Source organism: Sinocyclocheilus grahami, unplaced genomic scaffold, assembly GCF_001515645.1.
Source record: "Sinocyclocheilus grahami isolate Dianchi unplaced genomic scaffold, SAMN03320097.WGS_v1.1 scaffold25.1, whole genome shotgun sequence".
Classification (NCBI taxonomy): Eukaryota; Metazoa; Chordata; class Actinopteri; order Cypriniformes; family Cyprinidae; genus Sinocyclocheilus; species Sinocyclocheilus grahami.
The window spans coordinates 3,951,534-3,974,235 of NW_015505204.1; the positions used below are offsets into that span (position 1 = coordinate 3,951,534).

The 22,702-nt window shown below is 35.3% G+C and overlaps 1 protein-coding gene across 1 annotated transcript in view; it reads left to right on the plus strand.

Annotated features, from left to right (window-relative positions):
• mad1l1 (mitotic arrest deficient 1 like 1) overlaps positions 1 to 21,917 on the plus strand; it is a 98,414-nt gene extending 76,497 nt beyond the window's left edge. The window contains exon 18 of the mRNA XM_016249466.1: positions 21,397 to 21,917. Within this exon, the coding sequence (XP_016104952.1) occupies positions 21,397 to 21,552 (156 nt within the window). The 3' untranslated portion in view covers positions 21,553 to 21,917. The remainder of the gene's footprint in view (positions 1 to 21,396) is intronic.
• Positions 21,918 to 22,702: the final 785 nt, after the last annotated feature.

Genomic DNA, 22,702 nt, shown 5'->3' on the forward strand with positions numbered 1-22,702 from the left:
ATTACTGGACTAAGTTGGCTTTCGCATCTGATTAATTTAGCGTCTAATACCGTCAAAAACGCACAAGGTTTACATATAAACACAGTTGGTTATGTCTAAAATGAAAGTAAACATTTGAGAGAGAAACGGATGCGTGCAGCTTTTAAAGCGACCAGTACTAAACATGCTGCAGACTGTCGTTAAAGGAATAGTTCACTCAAAAATGTAATTTCTGTCATTATTTACTCACTCACATGTTGTCCCAAACCTGTATTAATTTCTTTCTTGCGCTGAACACAAAGAAGATATTTTGAAGAATGTGGATAACCAAACAGTAGCTGGTCCCCATAATTGACTTTGATAGTAGGAAAAAAAATACTATAGAAGTAAACTGGGGACAAACTGCTTGCTTACCCACATTCTTAAAAAAAAACATTTATGTTCAGCAGAAAAAAGAAACTCAAAGATAACATAATGACAAGGATTTTTATCTTTGCCCATGCACTTTGACCTAAATGTCTGCCATTTTTTATTTTATATTTTGTTGAGGTGTTATGTTTCTGCACTCTTACATTTTTATCAAATTAAGAAAAAAAACTTTTTTTTACAAACCATTTTTGTGATGGTTTGTATTTTTTGTGCTCTGTATGGAACATCAATGCCTGTTTAAATGATGAACTCCGTTACTTGTTTTCAGACATGATAACAGACTTTTTATACTTGTGCTACAACTGTTTGACCTGTGCTACAAAACTTTCAACTTCTGTAGCACCAGTGCTGTGCGCAAAAAAAGTTAACGTACAGCCCTGATTTAGATGCACATATAAGAGAAAGATAAATGCTTTCCCCTCTTTGAACAACTTATAAACAACATATTTATATTAACAACATATTCTTTAACCCTAGCACAACACAATATATACAATATATTGATCCATATTTCTTCTAATTTCTGTTTACTTGAATACCATCAAGCATTTCTGCACTTTATTTTTTCATGTTTCTTTATCGCTCCTTTATCGTTTCTTTATAATCATGTCAAAAAAAAGCAGTCCTGCAAAACTGTCATTCAACTAGAGATGCACCGATCGATCGGCTAGGGATCGGAATCAGACGATTTTCCTCATGATCGGTCCGGATCAGTTGGTCCGTCTCACTTTCTGATTTTGAGCCGATCTGTTTTGTTACCAGCAGCACAGGCAATAATATCAGCCGCACATTCTCACTCTCATCTCTCCGACGACCCCTTCTCTCTCACACACGTCTCATTAGCTCCGGTTAAATAGTGCTTGTATTGTGCATTCTTTTAGTAATTCCCGCAGGTTTCACACTTATACCAAAAGCGCGAGCACCACCACTGATCTATATTAGTGGAGCGCACAAGCCACGCTCAGTCTCAAACAGCTTGTAAGCCACAAATACCAAAATGAGTGGCTAACTGCGCTAAAACGTTCAAATACATACAAAATTATGTCAAAATGCCCGTCTTGGCGAGCATCCAGTTTAACACAGTCAGTTTTGGAACGTTAAATAGTTGAGAAAGAGAACGCATGTTGTGTAACAGTATATTGGGTCCGTGGATAAACTCTTAAAGGGACCGCTGTCCAATATTCCTGCTGCTGTCTGTCATGTTAATCAAAGAACAAAAGACAAAGAAAATAATTTTCTGCTCTTGACTGAATACGTTTTATAACTTTAATGGTAAGCATTAATCTGTATTTAATTTTTACAATGAAGACTACAGAAATTAAAGTAATCAAATGTAAAATAACACTGGATGTGAACTTATGTCATTTCACACCTGTAAGACCTTCTTTCATCTTTCTCATGAAATCCCTCCATAGGCACCAACGCAACTTACACATTCCCAGCCCAGAACGGTAGGAAAGACATAAAGTACTCCATGTGACTTCAGTAGTTTAACCTCAATTGTATTAAGCAACGTGAGTGCTTTGTTTGCACAATAAAACATAATTTACAACTTTATTTATGAAAATATTGATCTGCATTGTGTTCACGAGAGCATTAAAACGCATTTGTGTTGTGTTCATGCCATAGAAGACTCGCATCAACACAACGCACATGAATGAGTGTTCACTAGAGTACCACAACACATGTTTGAAAAATATTTTTGGAAATAAAGTGGAAAATAAGTTTTTTGGGGGTTTTTTGTGCAAAAAAAAAAAAAAGCACTCATGTCATTAAAAGGGGGGTCATATGATGCGATTTCAACCGAAAGCTCTAAAATGCTGTCTTCGGAGGCAGCATTTCAAGGCAGGAAGGCATCAAGGCATGTCCGAATCCAAATTCTGCTGCACTTCCTGTCTATGGAGGTACCTTCTTCTGATCGAATTTTGAAGGCACCATAGATGTATCCTTCACTGCCTTTGATATCCCACAATCCTGTGCGTTCCTTCCATTCCGTGACTGTTGAGATAGATAAAAAAAATATAAAGATGGCGTCTGAAAGTTGCGTTTGGTGGTCAGTTTGTGTGTAAATGTATGTTTCTAATTAACTTTTTGCACTTTTGATGTTATTTCTAGCGAGAAATCTGTATTATAATAATTAAATATTTGTTTAGTTATAATCAAAACTCGTTCTATTTTGTTGTAGATCATTAAACCGTTTCGCTGCCTCAGAAGCCTGTCCGAAATCAGTTTCATGAGGTGCCTTCATGCAAAAACGCTGCCTGCAAAGGCATTGCCTCATAATGCAGCGAGGCAGCAAGTCAGCTGTCTAGGCTTTCGGACGCAACCTTAATGACATGGATTACTTGATGTCTTTCCTACCGTTCTGGACCTTGAATGTGAAAAAACCTTGAAAGTTTCATGAATGACTGTACTCGGATTTCATCAAAAATATCTTAATTTATGTTCTAAAGATAAACAAAGGTCTTATAGGAGTGGAATGACACATGTTCAGCATTAACAACAGATTTATTTATTTTTTTTTGGGTGAACTAACCCGGATCCAAGAGGACATGATTCACTTGCAGTTGTGTTTGCTTACTAGAGAGCACTAATAGCATTTCAGTTGCGACCAGTCAAGGAAAAAACAATTTATCTAAGAAGTTGTAGTAATTTGTTTGGCAAACTGTAATGGCCTATTAAGTGGGCACAATATTACAAAATGTCTGAAATTTGATCACAATAAGCGTTATGTGCACTGCATTTAGGAAAGCTGGTTCATTATTCTCTTTTTTTTTTTTTCAATATAATCACCATTGGATTTTTTTAAAGAATGGGCACTTGAAGATAAATTAGTGAAATCCCAGTCTCTCCCCTCCCCCCAAATGTTAGACAAGTGCACTAGAGGAATGCTTTAGTTATGATTTGATCCCCAAAGAATCAAAGAACAACTTTGAAATTCTTCTCCCTTTAATGTTTCAAGCAATCAATAACGTTTTAATGAGAATGAAATATCTTTTGAACTTTTAATCGGTGCATAGTTATTTTTTATTTATTGTTAAAAAGTTTAAATAACTATGTTTTGGTTCCTTCTAGGTTTGTTAGCTGGTTAGAAAATTAGTTATTCAGATGAAAAATTGATTACATATGCCAAGTAATCACAATCAGTATTTTCTGGAAAAAACTCTCAAATTATTATATTTTTTAATTTAAGTTGTAAGAACATTTATGGGATTTTCTGTGCCGGTCTGATGAATTTTGTTAAAAGAAATAAAGTTGTTAAATTGCCAAATTTAGTTTGTGTCTGCATGCTGCAGCCTATATTTTATACTTAAATACAGAGTCCACAGCTGTTCTGTTTAAAAGTAGTTTTAAAAAGCTAGCGGGTGTGTCATGACATCAATAATTTATATGATATTCGCATAAGCACTTTTTATCAAACTCTTATGATGACTCAGCTTTTGCACTCATGCTTTAAATGATGGCAATGAATATGCGACTCAATATCTGGTGTCCTTCTCTTTGTCACAGTTTGCCTGGGTGTACTGAATGTCCCCTTGGGGATGAATAAAGTTTCTATCTATCAGACTGTCCGTCTAAGAAATAGAAGTGCAGAGGTACATTCCATACAGAAAAATGTGTGACGTTACTCCAAATGTTAAGAATATGTAAATTAGTCTGCACTTTGTGGCTCTCTGAAAAAAAAAAAAGATTACTTCTAACAACCTGGAGAACCGAGACTGAAATGCAATCCGTTTTTGCGTGATCATATAGCAGCACTTCCAGATGTTATTACATGCAAAACAGGGAGTCAAAATGGGACAGATAATGTGGGATTAACTGGATTTTCAGCGCTTCAGTAGGTTAATGTTTTTTTTTGTCATCGTACCTATGAAAGATTTATCTGTAATAGTTTCCACCACTGTTGAAATACTGATTGAGGAAGCATATGTTAATGCCAACTTGCTTGCATCCCCGATGATTGCTGGCTTCAGTATTTCACTTCAATTGTTTTATGTAACTGGAGGCAAAAAAAAGCCTGTATCAAATGTAAATGTACTGAATATTGAATGCTTTTCTATCTAATTTAATAAAATGTGTATACAGGTGCATCTCAATAAATTAGAATGTCGTGGAAAAGTTCATTTATTTCAATAATTCAACTCAAATTGTGAAACTCGTGTATTAACTAAATTCATTGCACACAGAAATCATCACAATTAAAATAACCAAACTACTTAAACTACTTCAGTCTGTGTGCATTGAATTTATTTAATACACGAGTTTCACAATTTGAGTTGAATTGCTGAAATGAACTTTTCCACGACATTCTAATTTATTGAGATGCACCTGTATTCCCCAATGATTCTCAACTTACCCTTTGACAAAAGGTTTAAAAAAAAAAAAATTTTTTTTTAAATATATATATTCAGTTAATAGCAAGAATCCTGGAATATTTTGTCTTGCCAACTGAATGACACTCGCAAAAAGCCGCATTGTTCAGCCCACTCTTCAGTACTGTTAAATGACATTTGGAAAGTGTCCCAAATTTTAACATTAATGTAGATTTTCACAAGTAGATAAATAGTTTGTACGTGGCACTTTCACCCTCATAAAGTTGAGAACGTTCATTGAAGGCTACATATATTTAAAGAGCACACTGACTTTTCAATTGCCTAAATGAAGCTAATTGCTAATCACCTCTTCGGGAAATTAATAACTACAAGAGCAAGCGTGTAATTACATTACCTTGAGAGAACCAGATCCCAGAACTGTTGACTTGAACGAAGGTTAGAGGAGTGAGGGCTTGTCTTAGCTATTTCTGTTTACTTTTACATTTATGTGTGCATTTAATCAATTGCTTTAACTTGAAACAAATTCTTGTACTTGACTTTGAAATCACTATATTTCTGTAGTATAGCAGTGCTTTTAATATAGAATTCAATTCAGATTTTTAGCAGCTTGCTATCATATGAATAAGGCAGTCTAGTCTGTTTGTGTGCGTTTTGTCTTTGCCTGTGAAATTAGGCCTGTTGAAGCCACCTGTGGCCCTTCTGCTGAAGATAATTCACTGTCAATATTTGTTAACCTTGAGTTACACAGACACACACAATCACAGACATTCAGATGTTACCATTCACACACAAACACTCCAATAAGATTTTATGGTCTTTTCTAATGTGTTGTAATCTGTCAGTTGTGACACATTGATTGTAATTTTAAGCAAAGCATGTTGGCATTGAGTGCTGAGTATTAACAGACAAAGAAATATGCATGAAATGCTTTATAAAACATAGAAACAAATGACTGTTCAAAGGTTTAAACTTTTTTTCATAGTTGAATTCAGATCAATGAGCCTTGAAGTTAAACTTCGGAGACAACTGCTGTCTCTCTGTTCATTAGTTTCATGTTTAACCATGGTTAATAGTTTCAGCAGATGTGAGTAAAGTTTTTAATTAGAGTTGACGTTAATACTGTTCTGAGCTTTTCTTTCATTACTTTCATCAGTCACTGTAAATCATGATGTTAGAAAATACTCGCAGGGGACACAAAAAGAAAAAATGACGTTTTTAATCCTAATAAGTGCATTTTGCATGAGTTTATCTTATCTGTTATTTTTTAATTTTACGGATAATCGTGTTCATTATTATTACAGTGCAGAGTGATTATAATCAGCTGTGTAATACTGTGTACTGAATTGCTATAAGGTTGCTTTGATATTCTGATTTGGGTTCTTCAATGTCTGTAGGACTTTTTTGTCACCTATTTTATTGTTTGCTAGTCCAATAATAACTTGGAAAAGTAATGGCACACCTCTCATCGAGCCACACTATATGAGATAATGTTCATGTCTCTTGGACAAATGGTGCAGGGCGAGTTACTCTCCAAAGTTTAGCTAATACTTAGGGTTAGTGGTTTAGAACAGATTTTGTCCTCTACTTGTCCATTTTCTTTATATAATGAAACCTGGTTATCCTCTCAGTGTGACCGTGAAGAGAGTCAACCAAATGTTACGGGTATATATTTTTCTTCGAAGCCCTTTTGGTTTACTGCATTATCAGGCTTTGCAGTGGCTCAATACAGTAACTGAATCTGAGGCAAACTTCAGTCCAGCTGTTAATTCTAGTTGCGGGCGACTCCTGCAGATAAACCAGTTTGTATTGATTGAGAACATATGGAGTATCATCTTAACGTCATGTTAGCTTGGACTCATCGTAGACTTATTGCTTATGAAATTAGATAAGGGCATTCTGGGTAGGCAAGAAACTGTGTTCAGAAAACAATCTCTTTTTTTAGTAATTTAACTTTTCTAAACCAGAGGCCAAAGCACATACTGGTCCAGTAGAAATTGTTGTATATGTTTGTAAAGACTTGCATAAGAATGCATTTTGGTTTATTGGTATTGATACATTTTTTTAATACTAATATTTAATTGTGCATGCTAAATGTCCCTATTTTTATATTTAGATTTTATTTGCTGTCATCTTAACACTCCCAAAGTCATTAAAAAAAAAAAACAGGAACAATTTAATAGGTGTAATCTACACCAAATATCAAGCCATTTTGTTTAAGTTTTTTATACTGTACATTACGTAAGGGTGCATGGCTATCTGTGCATTAAACAATTTTAAGGCACGATGTGGAAGCCAAGAACCACCCGACACAAAGCGTGCTTCAAATCAGACACAGAGATGAAATAGTGCGGTAAGATCACATTTATTTGAATGAATTATAGCATTTATTTGAATTAATTATCAATCGAGAGAGAGAGAGAGATGACAGTTGTGTGTGCGTTACCTTTGTCCGCGCGTCTCTCTACAAACAATGAAACTGTGTTACTTAAAAAACAGCGGTTTTACACCTTGTTGCTGAGGAATATAATGTAGCGACCTAGTATCTAGGCTATTTTATTAATAAAAGTCGCGGAGAAGCATTGGCAAGTGTGTGTGTGTGTGTGCGTGCAGTGAAATCTGCGATCTCCAACTCTCACTCTCCCTTTCTCTCAATCTCTCTCTCTCTCTGTGGGTTTGTGTGCATCAATTAAAGCAGCACATTAATATAGAATGCTGATTAAACTGACTTGGAACTACCTGTGCATTAAAGAGTTTTAATGCATACCTGCCAGCCAATCAGAATTGCGTATTCAGGCAGACCATGGTATTTTAATGCTTAAATTCACTTGAAGCACTGAAAATGCTTAAGTTTTTTTTTTTTTTTTTTTTTTTTTTTTATATAGAGTATTTATTTAGAGATTAAATAAAGTCAGTAATCTGACAATATAATCTTGTTCAAAAACATTTTGAATAAAAGATTGAGACTTTAGATTGTTTTTTTTATAGTGGGATAGCTTTTTTGCTACTGTAAAAAATGCAGATATCGCTCTTGTTCAGAGGTTAAATCATTCATGATCATAGTATGAACTCGTTGATATTTGACACGTGATAAAACTGACCCAAAGGCCTCATATTTAAGTTTTATTTGCCCGTAATTCCCATAAATCGATTTTCCTTCAAAGAGCTTCTAAATGCCATGTTTCAACAGTTTACATGCCATGTCAACATGAGAATAACAGTCGTTAACCATATTCATGTAATTATAATTTAAGCGTGAATAAACAGTTCGGAAACCGAACAAATACATGTCCATAATTATGCATACTCAATTTTGTTTTGCTGGTAAAATCTGACAACCTCGAAGCCACTCTTTGACAGGGATTTGACATGAAAATAACTGCAAAGTTTCGATTTGCAGACACGCACACATAGATTTAACCATAACCCTCAATCACAGTATCTGGCAGTTTAATTTTAGCTCTCCAGTGTTTATCTGAAAACAGCCGCCACCTATGGAAGCATCCGCTTCATTGCCCAGCAGTGATTTGCAGTTATTTTGCCATTCTTTCTTATCGTCTCCTAACTCGGTTTCAGTTGTTGTCAGGCCAGGTTGGTCGCCGGGATTGCTGCCCTCAGCTATGTTTTCAGCTCCAGTAGTAATCAGAAGTTTCTCAGACGCAAAACCAATCAGCCTCTTTCCCTGCTGAGCTCATCTCAACAGGGAGCCAGGCAGAGAAAATACTCAATCAATGGTCACAATTAAAAGAGGAATAAAGTAGAAAACATGAGCCAGTAAAGAAAGTGTCACAATGATGCCACAATCTTTGAACTAGTTTAAACTAGTAAAAACTAGTTTAGGGATTAAAACCTTCTTCCCGGGTTTGGCAACAATGTAACAACGTTCGTAGATCGGGAAGGAGGAGGTGGGAGCCGATGATCATTTTAACGTAATTTAATATCAAAATAAACACAAAACTGAAAATAGCTTGACAGCCCCTCACGGACGACTGCCACGCACAGAACTAAAACAACATAAATAGTTCAGGCCTGGTCCTCTCTCGTCCTTCACTGTCGTCACTCCTCCTTTTATCCTTCCGGAGCTCCTCCGTGGGACTCGAGACCGGTGAGTGGCACAGGTGTCCCTCATTATCTTTCACTCCACCGGCCTCACTCCGCTCCCACTCGTCACAATTATATTTTCAAATTATACTATGGTATAAGGCGTGCAGACGCAGGCAACGCACACACAACTGTCTTTCTCTTTTTCTCTCTCTCTCTCTCGATCAATAATTAATTAAAATAAATGCTAAAATTAATTCAAATAAATGTGATCTTGCCACACTATTTCATCTCTGTGTCTGATTTGAAGCGGGAAGAATGCTAGCACTAACGAGTCGTAACTGATGAAAATAACCGTCAGTGGCACAGGTGTCCCTCATTATCTTTCACTCCACCGGCCTCACTCCGCTCCCACTCGTCACAATTATATTTTCAAATTATACTATGGTATAAGGCGTGCAGACGCAGGCAACGCACACACAACTGTCTTTCTCTTTTTCTCTCTCTCTCTATCAATAATTAATTAAAATAAATGCTAAAATTAATTCAAATAAATGTGATCTTGCCACACTATTTCATCTCTGTGTCTGATTTGAAGCGGGAAGAATGCTAGCACTAACGAGTCGTAACTGATGAAAATAACCGTAATTTTTACCCTTCCAGTCAAATATTGTGCTGGGAACATCATTAACAGCTTTAACTTGTCAATGCTGTCAAATAACCATGGTATAAGCGGGATAATGCACGGCTAGCTGTGCATTAAACGATTTTAATCCACTTCGCAGAGGCAACCATGCAGGTTCTTGGCCTCCACTTTGTTCATTAAAATCGTTTAATGCACAGCTAGCCGTGCATTATCCCTTAAATATAATAGAAAATAATAACTTAGAATGTAAAGCAACTGTAAACAATGTTAAAGTAACCATTTGGAACGCATTGTCAACTGCATTGTAACACCTCAGCAACCATGTAGAACACCTTATCACTGCAGCAAGCTTTTTCTCTGAAAATGTGAAACACGGCTAGCTGTGCATTAAACGATTTTAATCCACTTCGCAGAGGCAACCATGCAGGTTCTTGGCCTCCACTTTGTTCATTAAAATCGTTTAATGCACAGCTAGCCGTGCATTATCCCTTAAATATAATAAAAAATAATAACTTAGAATGTAAAGCAACTGTAAACAATGTTAAAGTAACCATTTGGAACGCCTTGTCAACTGCATTGTAACACCTCAGCAACCATGTAGAACACCTTATCACTGCAGCAAGCTTTTTCTCTGAAAATGTGAAAATCCAGTTCTATATTACTTTTGCATTTTTCATGAGCATAGCAATAACATGGACAGTTCCATCAAAGGAACACTATATACTCTGTGTCCTCTCATCTTTGCGGTAATTAGTGTCTCTGTGCTTTGATGGTGGGTACATTTGGTTAGTACCATACAGCTTCTGTTTTCACATAATATTACATTAATTTCATCCTTTATCTAACATTTTGTCCCCAATAAATAAATGTACCTTCAAAGCACGGATAGGAAAAAAGTCAAAATTTCCTTTTATCTGCAATATTTAAGCCGTGCTGTATGTCTCTACTCAGAGGGATGAAAACATAAACTGAATGGAACAGAAAAGGCTCCATTCTGTCTAGCGTGCTTATAATTTTAGTGGACAGTCTATTCCCAGCACACGGAGCACCATAGTCATTGTGCAGCTTTGACAAAACGTTCTTTGTTCGTTGCAGTGTTTAGCATAAGAGCACATTGGTCGTGAGAGCTCTCACTCTATTCATGGCGGAAATATGCTTTTGCGTGGGTGTTATTGGAACAGGGCATCAAGTCCGCTTTTTAAACTCTTCAAAGCCCTGTCTGCCTATTTGAGTCACATCAGGGAATGAAATGTGCTAGGTGTAGGGGGCCAAAAAAATGTATGTCTCTCTGTAACCACTGAAATATAACTTGATTTGTGCATTATTTGATGCACAAATTGGATGCACAATTGAAGTGAGTGGTGCTTGCCTATGCTAAACTTCCAGCCACGATTCTAGTGTTCTGTTTGCCAGGGCATTGCTAGGGTTTTCTGGTCTGTTTGTAGGTGGTTGCCAGTTTTATTACACGGCTCTCTAGAATGCTTGATTCTGATTGGTCAGTCGCAACATTCCGAAGTGTGTTATTCCCCAATATCAATATCAACCGTATTCATTAGCGATTCTGAATAACTTAGTACTCATCCGGGTGTTTGAGGCCGGCTCTTCTGTTACATCTTTCATATCACACCACCACATTCTTTCTACTTTCATCCAAACGCAGCTGCTATCATCTTGCGCCTCAGTTATCAACTCTATTTACTGTAAAATGACACCAGAGGACTTCCATATTATTTTTGTAGCAGGCCTGCGGTAATATTGTTGAAGTGTTTGTCTTCTTGCCAGAATGATTGTTTTGTACACTGTAATGGATTCAGAATATTAAATAGGTAAGATAACATTTTATGCCCTTGTCTTAATTTTTGTGGTCAAAAGCTGTGTAATTAGTGATCTGACTCTATGCCTTAAATGTCCATCTTGTCTGAACTTTGTCTAGGCTCAAAGCTGTTTGAACTGTTTTTCTTCGCAGCTGCTTTGTCTCATATCAATATTTTGTGTGTAAATATTTACTTATTTGGCAAGTAGCTGTGTAATAAGCAGGATAATGTACATCTGGCTTACGTATTTACCTGCCAGATGAAAATATTTTCTCCAATAGTGCTCAGCCAATATGCCCAGGCTGATATATCAGCCTATATTTGCCTTTTTTTTGTGTGAAATATGGTCTAAAAGGATTACAGAATAAAGAAATTTCTATATGAAATACAAATGTTTATTTCAAAGATTTTTATCAAGTTCACATTTTTCAAATTGATTCATATTAAAATAATTTCTTCACATTTTTTGGTAAATATTGCATAAAATAAATATCACTTTCATTGCATGTGTTATTTGCTGTCTTTAAATTGTGGGATATAAGCCATTTTATTTAGCCGTTTATTTATCAGTCATCAAAGAAAATCCATATTGGTCAACCACACATTGGTCTCCAATCGTTTATAAAACAGCACAACAGCAAACCACTTTTCAATAGGTAACATGGTTTGATGTGTCCATGTTCATAGCACAAAGAGTTGCATGCTGAAATTTAATATGTGCATTTAGGGATTTGTTCAAATCCCTACACCTAGAGAAATAGTCACTTGCATATGTGAGAAAGTTATTTGCATAAATTTGTAATATTTGAAATGAAACTGTTGATGCTTAATTATCAACAGTTTTCTATTCAAATAAGACTAGGATTCACTTAAAGTTCATAGCCGATTGCTGTGTCTCAAGCGTTGACCTGTATTCATTATGTTAAGCATCCACATAGCCTTTATAATGGCTTCACAAATGTCATCCTCTGAGCCTACACACACTGACAGTTAAATGTGTCCCTGTGTTAACCTTTGCTGGTGTCTTGCTTTAACCTCAAAGGTTAGGATGACGAAGATTCCAGCTTTGATAATCTCCATGGTAACAGTAAGGCCGCTCTGATTGTCGACGTTGGAACGGCAGGTGTCTCTGTGTGTGTTTTGATCAGCGTTCTGGCATTTCCTCTCGTCCAATCAGGGGATGATTACACCTTTTGATGGACTCGCTGATTAAACTCACTGATGAGCTATTAATGAGAGTGAAATCAAGAATATGTTTGCAAGAGAGCACATGTAGTGAGGGAACTTCAGAGAACTGGTAACAGTACATGCTCTAATTTATGACAATAAATCAAAGGCGTAAAGTTCACTTTGCAGGGTCAATAAATTTTCTTTCAAATCATTCTCCGGATCATTTACTTATGAGCAGCTGCACTTTTGAATTTGAAGTCTATTTTTGAGGGTCTTAAGTCATTTATAGATTTTGGAGATGAGCTCCAAAAGATAAAATAGCTTTGATAGATATAGATGAACTTGCAAGTGTCCTGCAAAAATCAGTTAATGCAACTTTTATTGCAAATATTCTATAACTTTGTTAATCTCGTCGTTGTTGTTGTTGTTTTTGTTTTTGCCTTTGTTGAAGCATTCCCGGCAATCAAATTTGCAACCCTGCCTCTGTCAGAGGACTCTTTAAGATTTTCTTCTCTATGTGGTAACATATATGTGGATTTTATTTTTTTGTATTAAGCCACAAAATAGGGAGAAAAAGATACACACAGCATGTAGACACTTTTTTATTATTATTTAATTTTAAAACAGTGCAAACTACATTTTTATGGCAGGTAGGAAGTAATAACGGCTGGGAAATTTGATCAAGTCACCCACCATTAGCAGGTGTGGCAAAGTTAATTTTGGACCCTGCCTGTGCAGTTGATTTGAAGAAGTGAATCTCAGTCTCCTCCTGCCTGCCCAGCCACAGTCAATACACTGTTGTGGACTGTTTAATCAGGTTCACTACTGCTGTGTTTTGGACGAGTTTCTCTTTTTCAGACTGAACTACTTTCTATCCTGTATTGACCAATAACATTTGCATTCACAGCTTGAACTCTGAAATAATTTCATGGATCCACTGTGGTGCCTTGAACTACTTCCAACACACCAGTGATTATTATATTTATTGCTTTCCTTAGCTCTCGATGTCATACATGTGAAATATGTAGACTTAAACACCCCATGAAATCATAGTTAAAGTTATGGAACTTTTGCACCATGTGTATTTGCTTTTGAGGTCATCTGCATGCCACCCTATTCCTAAAATTTGACAAAAATAGCAGCTACATATAGATTTAAAATTTACTTCTTTTGTGCTAATCAAATGCTTTCTAGAACCTCTCTAGAATCAGACAATCTGTGATTTCTAAACTCATTGAAGGTCAAAAATATCTTGGACAAAAAAAATATTCCAGAGTTTCAATATGTAATATTTTATGTATGGAAATTTCTGTAGTTAATATTTGTTTATTGGAATTTTATATCGGGAGTTTTACAAATTATATATAACTATATATATATATATATGTGTGTGTGTGACACTGCCGTTCAAAAGTTTGGGATCAGTAAGATGTCAAATGTTTTTAATGGAGTCTCTTGTGCTCATCAAGGCTGTATTTATTTGATCAAAAATACAGAAAAAAAACTAATATTGTGAGATTATTTTAATTTCTAATATTGTTTTTCTGTTTTAATATACTTTAAAATGTAATTTATTTCTGTGATCAAAGCTGAATTTTCAACATTACTCCAGTCTTCAGTGTCACATGATCCTTCAGAAATCAGTATAATATGCTGGTTTATTATCAATGTTGGAAACAGTTGTGCTGCTTCATGTTGTTTTTTTTGGAAACTGTGATACTTTTTTCTGGATTCTTTTATGAATAAAAAGTTAAAGAACAGCATTTATTTAAAATTAAAATATTTTCTAACAATATGCGTCTTTACTATCACTTTATCCATTTACCACATCCTTGCTGAATAAAAGTATTCATTACTTAAAAAAATAAAAATAAAAAAATGTACTGACTCTAAACTTTTGAATGGTAGTGTATATTGTAACACAAGATTTCCATTTTGAATAAATGCTGTTTTTTAATTTTTATATTCATAAAAGAGTCCTGAAAAAAAGTATCGCAAGTTCCAAAAAACATGAAGCAGCACAACTGTTTCCAACATTGATAATAATAAATCAAACAAATCTTTTGTAACATTATAAATGTCTTTATGCTCTCTACTTTAAATGTAATTAATGTGTAATGCTGAACAGGAGTATTAATTTCTTGCTAAACATAAATAAAAAAATGTACTGACTCTAAACTTTTGAACGGTAGTGTATATTGTAACATAAGATTTCCATTTTGAATAAATGCTGTTTTTTAATTTTTATATTCATAAAAGAGTCCTGAAAAAAGTATCGCAAGTTCCAAAAAACATGAAGAAGCACAACTGTTTCCAACATTGATAATAATAAATCAGCATAATAGAATGATTTCTGAAGGATCATGTGACACTGAAGACTGGAGTAATGATGCTGAAAATTCAGCTTTGATCACAAGAATAAATTATATTTTAAAGTATATTAAAATAAAAACTTATTTTAAATTGCAATAATATTTCACAAAATAACAGTGTTTTTTTCTGTATTTCTGATCAAATAAATACAGCCTTGATGAGCACAAGAAACTTCAGTAAAAATATTAAAAATCTTACTGATCCCAAACTTTTGAATGGTAGTGTATGTATATATACACTATATACTATATATTTATTATTGTTTAAAATTTTAATAAAAATTAGTAACAAGATTTTTTTTTCCTATGTTTTTTTTTTTACTTAATATTCATGTATTTATTTATCCTTTTTTATGCTCCGTTGTAAAGTCTTTCATCTATTTGTTCTTCAAGAATATCTGTACAAGGTACAAAAGTCCTTATGGAAATTCATTGGTCAAAAGGTGGGAAGACTGAATATAAAATGTGCCATTTTCTATCCTATTTGCATATCATGTCAGATAATTCCATGGGATTTTAAAGTAAATTTGACCTGCTAACCTTCTCATTTTCATATTCTTCTTTTTTGATGCAAAAAAAAAAAACTCCATACAAGTGTGATTTCAGGCCTTAACAAGGATTTGACATACTGTCTGTGATTTCTCAGAACATCTGGTCAAGAGCAATCCATGCGGAACATGTTTATAGATTCAGCTAAACATACAGCGTGTGCTCACGCATGAGCTCTCTCTTGTGTTCTAGTGAGAACATGAAATGTTCTGAGTGGATGGGGGTTTGATTTGATCCCTAAAGACTGCAGAGTCTATTGAAGATCGAATGCCTAAACTAGCAGACATCATCTCTGTCCATCACAGCTGTCGAGTGGAAAGTTTCCTGACAGAGTTTGAGTTCTATTCCGTTTGACATTCTTTCCCAGACCCACGCTCGCTTTTATTCCTTCTAGTTCTCTCTCCGTTCATAAAGCATATGTCAGCCGTCATGTTAGCCTGTCATGACAGCAGAAGTTGTTTGTGTGTGGTGGAGTATCATGGGGAAAGAGGTTTGTAAGGACAGCAAGCTCTTTGTACTGATGCATTTTAATTTGCTTAGACTGAGGATACAGAAACACTCAGGCAAGAGAATGTTTCACAACTGTTGTGACTGAGAGATGCAAATAAAGAAAAAAGTTTTTAAATCAGACGAGAGAAGATCTGACAGTTTCATAGAAGATGAAAAAGAAAATTAAGAATATAGTAGAGGAATATAGTAGAAAACTTGTATCTGAACTGTAAATCATGCTTTGTACAGTCATTTTAAAGTTTGATATGATACCATAGATATCTCCTGCTTATATGGTATTAATTTTATTTGTGCACGTCTTAAATTTGATTTTAGAAATCCTTCAGATACCCTGTATCCGGTTGCTACGTGTTTTTATCATGTGATTTTTTCCCCCCAGCTTGTTTTTATCATCAATCATGTGATAATCCACTTTGTGGTATTAATGCTGCACTATTTTTTATCATACATGTCTGTGGGACAAAGGGAAGAGATGCCTACTTACGTTTATCACGTAGTTCAAATCCAGTCACTATGTTCAGACATTTCAGCCAGCTATTTTGTGTTCATGGTAAATTACAAAGTAGAAATGAAGTTTAAGAAAGTTGAGATTAACTGGTGAGGAAACCATTATCTGTTCTTCTCTCGTTGTCTCGCAGTCTAATCCACAGATGTTCTTCTCTGCGTTTTATGTTGTTCTTGTGCGGTTTCTCACAGATGGTGGGTGAAGTCTTGTGTTTGCTGTACTGTAACTCTCATTTCTATATGCTCTATTAAGCATATAGCAGAAAACATAAATAGACCAATATGTATATAATTAATTAAATTCATTACATTTATATAGCACTTTTCTAGGCACTCAAAGCGCTTTTTATATATTTATTTATAGAGAGAGAGAGAGAGATGGTACGTTTTTTCAAAGGAGAATCACAGTGTTTTTTTTTTCTACTTTGGTCCAGAACCTAATAATCACTCATTCTGCTGTCCTTTTTTTTCTTATTTTTCATCCAAGGTAAAATGTCAAAATCTGCATTTAAATTGAAACCTTTTTGTTTTTCATTTGCGTATTTCTGATTATTCAATTACATCTTCTCTCCTCCAGTTGGAGAGGCGGTCCTTCCCGCAGTCCCTTGGCTGACGCTCATTCAGTTAGTAGATCATAAAGCACTCGCTCTAGATACAGCAGAAATGTTGCACTAACAAGAATGCCAATGAACCTTTTATCCATGTTTTTTTCTTTCCACATTTCAAATTCATGGCATAAGTGCAAGGAAAATAGTTGCATTCACATTTCACATTACTGTTAGCATGTTTTTTTATGGCTACATATAGATGCTAATTTTATATGATTTGTGGATCTAATTTCCTGTATCCCAGTTATGAGAAATTTCTAAATACTATTAAATAGTACTATTACTATATACTATTTTATTAAATAAATAAATAAAGTAGGCAAAATGTATTTATTTAAATTAATGTAGCTGGTTTGGGACCAATTGTGTTTGCAGTTATTGTTAAACCTACATTTTCATACTTTTAAAGATATTTGTTTCAGTCAAGTTCAGTTTGATTTTGGGCATGCAGGTACTACAAAATAAATTACATCTTAAATCAACAGTCTGCATGTCTTCATGGACACCAAGAACTTCACTATCAAAGCCACATCTGCGAAATGGAGAAAAATTGGCATGTCATATTTTCAGAATTTCTTAGAAAGACACTAGATATATTGCATCTGTTGTCAGTGACATCATAAATGGAGCTTTTCCCCTCTAAACACATCTGTTGTTTTTCTAACAAACTGCCTTACATTCGTCAAAGCAGCAGCCTTTTTCTTGTGAATATATTTCTGGGGGGAAAAAACTAAGTGAAGTCCAATTCATAAGTACTTATGAAAATATTCAGATCATATTACATGTATTATATCAAAACTATCATTACTGTAGCAATTGTATCATTACAACTAATACATCAAAATGTTACAAATGTGGCACCTAGCTTAATTTTGATTTTTTTATCTTTTTTTATTATTATTATTTAATACAGTGACATACATTGTGGCATGTCATATAATGTCATAATACTTTTTTGTGCCCATTTTGTACTTCTAAAATGTTTGTTTCCTAGTCTAAATATGCCAAATTTAGTGTGCAATTTAGTAGCTAATGTAGCTTTTTATCTGCAGTGCATGTGCTGTATCTCATGTCATGGATGTGGTAAAGCACGATGTGCCATTAGCAAGGAGCAGTTGGCTAATTATACATCTGCCTAATCAGTAGATAAAGCTAATTTAACAGCCAATTACTGCTCTTCACACACCTCCGCCTCACACTCGACGCAATGACAGCTTCCCGTTTCCTCTCTTTAAGCTCGGCGGGGTGCTCTCGCACCAGCAGACGACTCAAAGATTCAACTGGATCATAAATTTGTTTGTGTGTACGTGCTTTCTTGGCTCGTTGCAAACTTCGTATTACTTCAGCTGTTTTGTGTGTGTGTGTGTGTGTTTAAGTTCTTCCAACTTACCAGTACTATGTTTTGGTAGCACTTTAGTATTCGGACCAATTCTCTTACTATTAACTAGTTGCTTATTAGCATACCTATTATTAACATATTGGCTGTTTATTAGTACTTAGAAAGCACATTCTGCATGACCACATTCTACATCCCTAATCCTATCCAATACCTAAATTTAACAACTACCTTATTAACTATTAATAAGCAACAAATTAGGAGTTTATTGAGGCAAAAGTCATATTTAATGGTTTGTTAATAGTGAAAACTGGACCTTAAAATGAAGGGAGATTAATTTTATTAATATTTAAAAATTAAGTTTTGTTTTTTATTTTAAATTACAATGCAGTAACAACAACTGAATAGCTGTATAACTTCACATTGTCATATAAACACCTGATCAGTATGATAGTGATTCAGATGTTAAAGTTCTTCAGTCTTTTTGACCATTTTATTGAAATAGTCTGATGCACAAACATTTGTTTGTGAATCGTACTACACTGGTAAAAACAGTATTTTTGTGTAGTTTTGTGTTGCAAGGACACATAATTAGAATATTGCTTGTGGTGCCCAGTATTTTTTCTCTCATTCAGACTCTCAACAACATTTAAAATTCTTAAACATTAAACATAGGTATAGATTTTTTGTTCTGCTGTAGTACGAGTGGTGCAGAGAACTACTTCAGTGTGTGTGTGGATTGATGGCTTCAGACAGAATGTATATTGTAACATCTCCTCCTGAGACCAGCTGTTTTTTACTTTTCTTGGCTGTGTATGTATTTGGTGTTTGTGCTGGTGGCGTTTCGTGGTGTGTGTGATTCTCTCTGGATTTGTCAGGAGATATATAGGCTGTTACAGTGTAAGTCCCTGGAAGCTCCTGAAGGCTGAGTCATTACAGGTGTCACTCCATGTACAGAAATGCATCTTGAGCAAAGTCTAGGCAAGCATATTTTTCTTTTTCCATCTCTGTCTGTCTTTTTCTCCCCTTCTTTCTCTTCAATATGGTGTAAACTGTTAATATGCATCCCTTTTTACATCCTTAGAGAGAAAACAGCTGTTTGGGTCAAATGCAAAATAGTGTAATTATTCACTTCACACCCCTTCGGTCCAAACGCTCCATTTTACAAACTCTTAGAAGTGAGGAAACGAGATGGAAGGAGTTGGTCCTCTAGAAAGAAAGCTCAGCAGGAGATGCCATTGCATGAAGTTACGCGAGTTTGACGGATTTTAGCTTGACAGTGTTGGGAATGCCAAAATAACTGGGTGTCCGTGGAGAATGGAAAGATGAAGAAGCAGCAATAGAAACGATACTAATTTGAAAACTTCTACCATTGTCTGTTTTCCCAACTGTTCCCCAAGTCAATCATTTTTCTCTCATTTTATAATAGTCTTTGTCTTTTCTCTCATGTGGACTTCAGGGAAGGTTTTAACATCAACACAAACTTGTTGTTAGCCAAAAGGTCAAATATTGTTCATAACGCCCTTTTGTGGCGTTGGCAATACAAAAACACATTGATAAGGTCACAATCTGAATAACTCCATCTCAAAAAGAGAGTGAAAAAATACCGGCTGACCTTTTATTAAAATGTGATCTGGGAAAATAGGAAACAAAACCAAGTTGGAGACAAAGGAGAGGCATTTTCATATGCGCCCGGTTTGCTGGGACAGGTATTAGAAGGTCTGGTGTCGAGGGGGTGCTTTGGTGTTATGAGGCAGGAATGCTATTACGGTGCTTCATAAATCACAGAAAACTGCAAAAAAAAGAATAAATCTTTACTGAGAGCCCTCTTTTCTCGAGCCCTCTAAATGTAAAATATATTTGACGCTAACTTCTCCTTATGGAGGTCAGACTTAAAAAGATTTGACATGGAAAGCACCATTGTGCATTGATGCCCTCATTTTGTGTTTGCTCCCTTTTGGTTCTACTCTGGGCAAGCAATTAATCACAGACTCACTGCTTTTTTTCTTTGAACTTTTTGAGGGATGTATGCATACAGAGAAACAGAGCGTTTTATTGTGCGTTTGGCTTCATATTATATGGGATAATATGACTCAATGTCTGACATAAATAAAACTCAAACAGTGTTTGAGTGAATTTTGTTACTCAATGCAAGCTGTTTAGGAGAGACTATTAGTTGGTTAGCTAGTTAGTTAACTAGTATACACAGGTAAACAACATTTTAGTGTGTCAAACAATGTTCGAATTGGGGAATGTTGATTAGTAGGTTTTAGTGACTTTTGTTACTTAGTTCCTGTTAGTGACTGATTTTTTTTAACTAGTTAGTAGTAGCTATTAGTTGGTTTGTTTCTATTTCTTACTAAGTGCTTATCATTACAGCTTGACATAAACCCAAACAATTTGGTGAATGTTAGTTAGTTTTAGTAACTTTTGTTAGTTAGTTAGTTAGTTAGAGACTATTAGTTTTTAAAAAAAATAGTCAAAGTAGTTTGTTGGTTTGTCTATTTCTTAGTCAGAGCTTATCATTACTTGAAAGTTGACTTGGTGAATGTTAGTTTTAGTTAGTTATGTTACTTGGTTCCTGTTTTAACTATGGAGTATCAGCTAGTTAATTGGTTTGTGTCTATCACTTACTCAGAGCTTATCATTACTGACAGTTTGACATAAACAGTGTTTGACTTAGTTTTAGTGACACTTGTTACTTAGTTCCTGTTAGTAGTTAGTGACCGTAGCTAGTAACTAGTTATGTAGCAGCAGTTTGTTGGTTTGTGTCTTCTGCTTACGCAGAGATTATTATTACTCACAGCTTGATATAAACCTAAATGACTAGTTAGTTTAGTGAATTTTAATGATGAGCCATTGGCTGTTAGCTAGTTAGGTAGTGACTTAGTTAGCCACCAGTAGTAGTTTGTTCGACTGTTTGTGATGTTTTGTTTGACTTAAACTTGTTAACTTTTTTTGTTTGTTACTCTACCTTTGCAGTTGAAGTTGTTTTATTTGGTGCTTGCTACTTTGATTTGTTTGTAGTCTGTGTCAAGTTACAAATGTTTAAACAGACCTCTCTCCCGTCTCTCTCTCTCTCTCTCTCTCTCTCTCTCTCTCTCCAGTCTACTGGTCCAGTGGGCAGCATGCAGCTGTTGGAGACTGATTTTTCCCGCACTCTAACTGGACTGGTAGATCTGCATCTCTTCCATCAGAAGAGCATCCCAGTGTTCCTCAGCGCGGTCACCATCGAGCTGTTCAGCCGCCAGACTGTCACCTGATTTACCTGTCATTGCTCGACCACACAGTATTCAGGGAACTCTCTCACACTCTCACACACACAGCAAGACACTGACATCTACAGAACTCCTGGCTGTGACGAGCTGATCATTTTTAGTTAGCATTTTTACAGATTAAGCATTTTATAGTTGAAGGTCATCAAAGCATGACAATCTATATGGCAGCATTTGAGTAGTATAGTGATTACTGTGTATTTTTCCTTTTACCTATAATTCTGTAAACCCACACCGTTTCAGAAACAGGTTAACACGTATGCAAAATAAACCTAAAGATGTGCAGTCTTTTTTTTTTTTTTTTACAAACATCTTTCATGGCAGTTTATTTACCTGTATTGAAGAAAAAATAAAGACGTATTAAACTTTCCAGTGTATTGTTTGTATTGAGATCTAACGGATTTCAAAACATTGTCTGTGTTCAAGAGAATAATGATTCAGTTAGAAGCTTGTTATTGTGTTTTACTTCAAACAACTCAAATAACCTAGTGATTATTGTTATCAATTCCTCATTGAATTGAGGATAAACTAATATCCCCATTGAAACCACAATAGTTGCCTGGAAGCTCGGATGCGAGTTTTATGTCTTTTAAATGTTTGCTTTGTACAATTTGGCACCAAATCCTATAGTGGATGTGGGAGTATTTAAATTCCCTGGCCGTTTTAGCTGGCAGCAATTATTACTTTTTCCTCCCCCCCCCCTTCTTTCTACTGTCTTTATTTGAATGCCACATAAAATGCCACAGTTTCATATCCTGCACACATTAAGTTTAATCGGATATGACTCAGACTGCTTTCAGATTAATTTAGTCTCAAATCTGTCGCACTAGCGATGGAAAGTGCCACTGTGCCAAAGCAATTAGCAAAGAAAGTTACCCTCATCCTGCATCCGTGGTTTCAGGTAGTGTGCAGAGGCCTTGCCAGTGTCTCTGCTTTCTTCTCATGCCAGAGAATACATTGCAGATGCAATGTCCCTGCTGTTAGCTGTTCCTATATGCAAACTCAGTCTTTGGCTGGCAAAATCAGTTCAGAAAAAGCTACTGTGCACACACTCTCAAGCCGGTCTGCTCTCTTGTCACTTTTAGCCTCTTGTTTTCACGCGTTTTCTTACTTTTTCGCTTCTTTATTTAATATCATT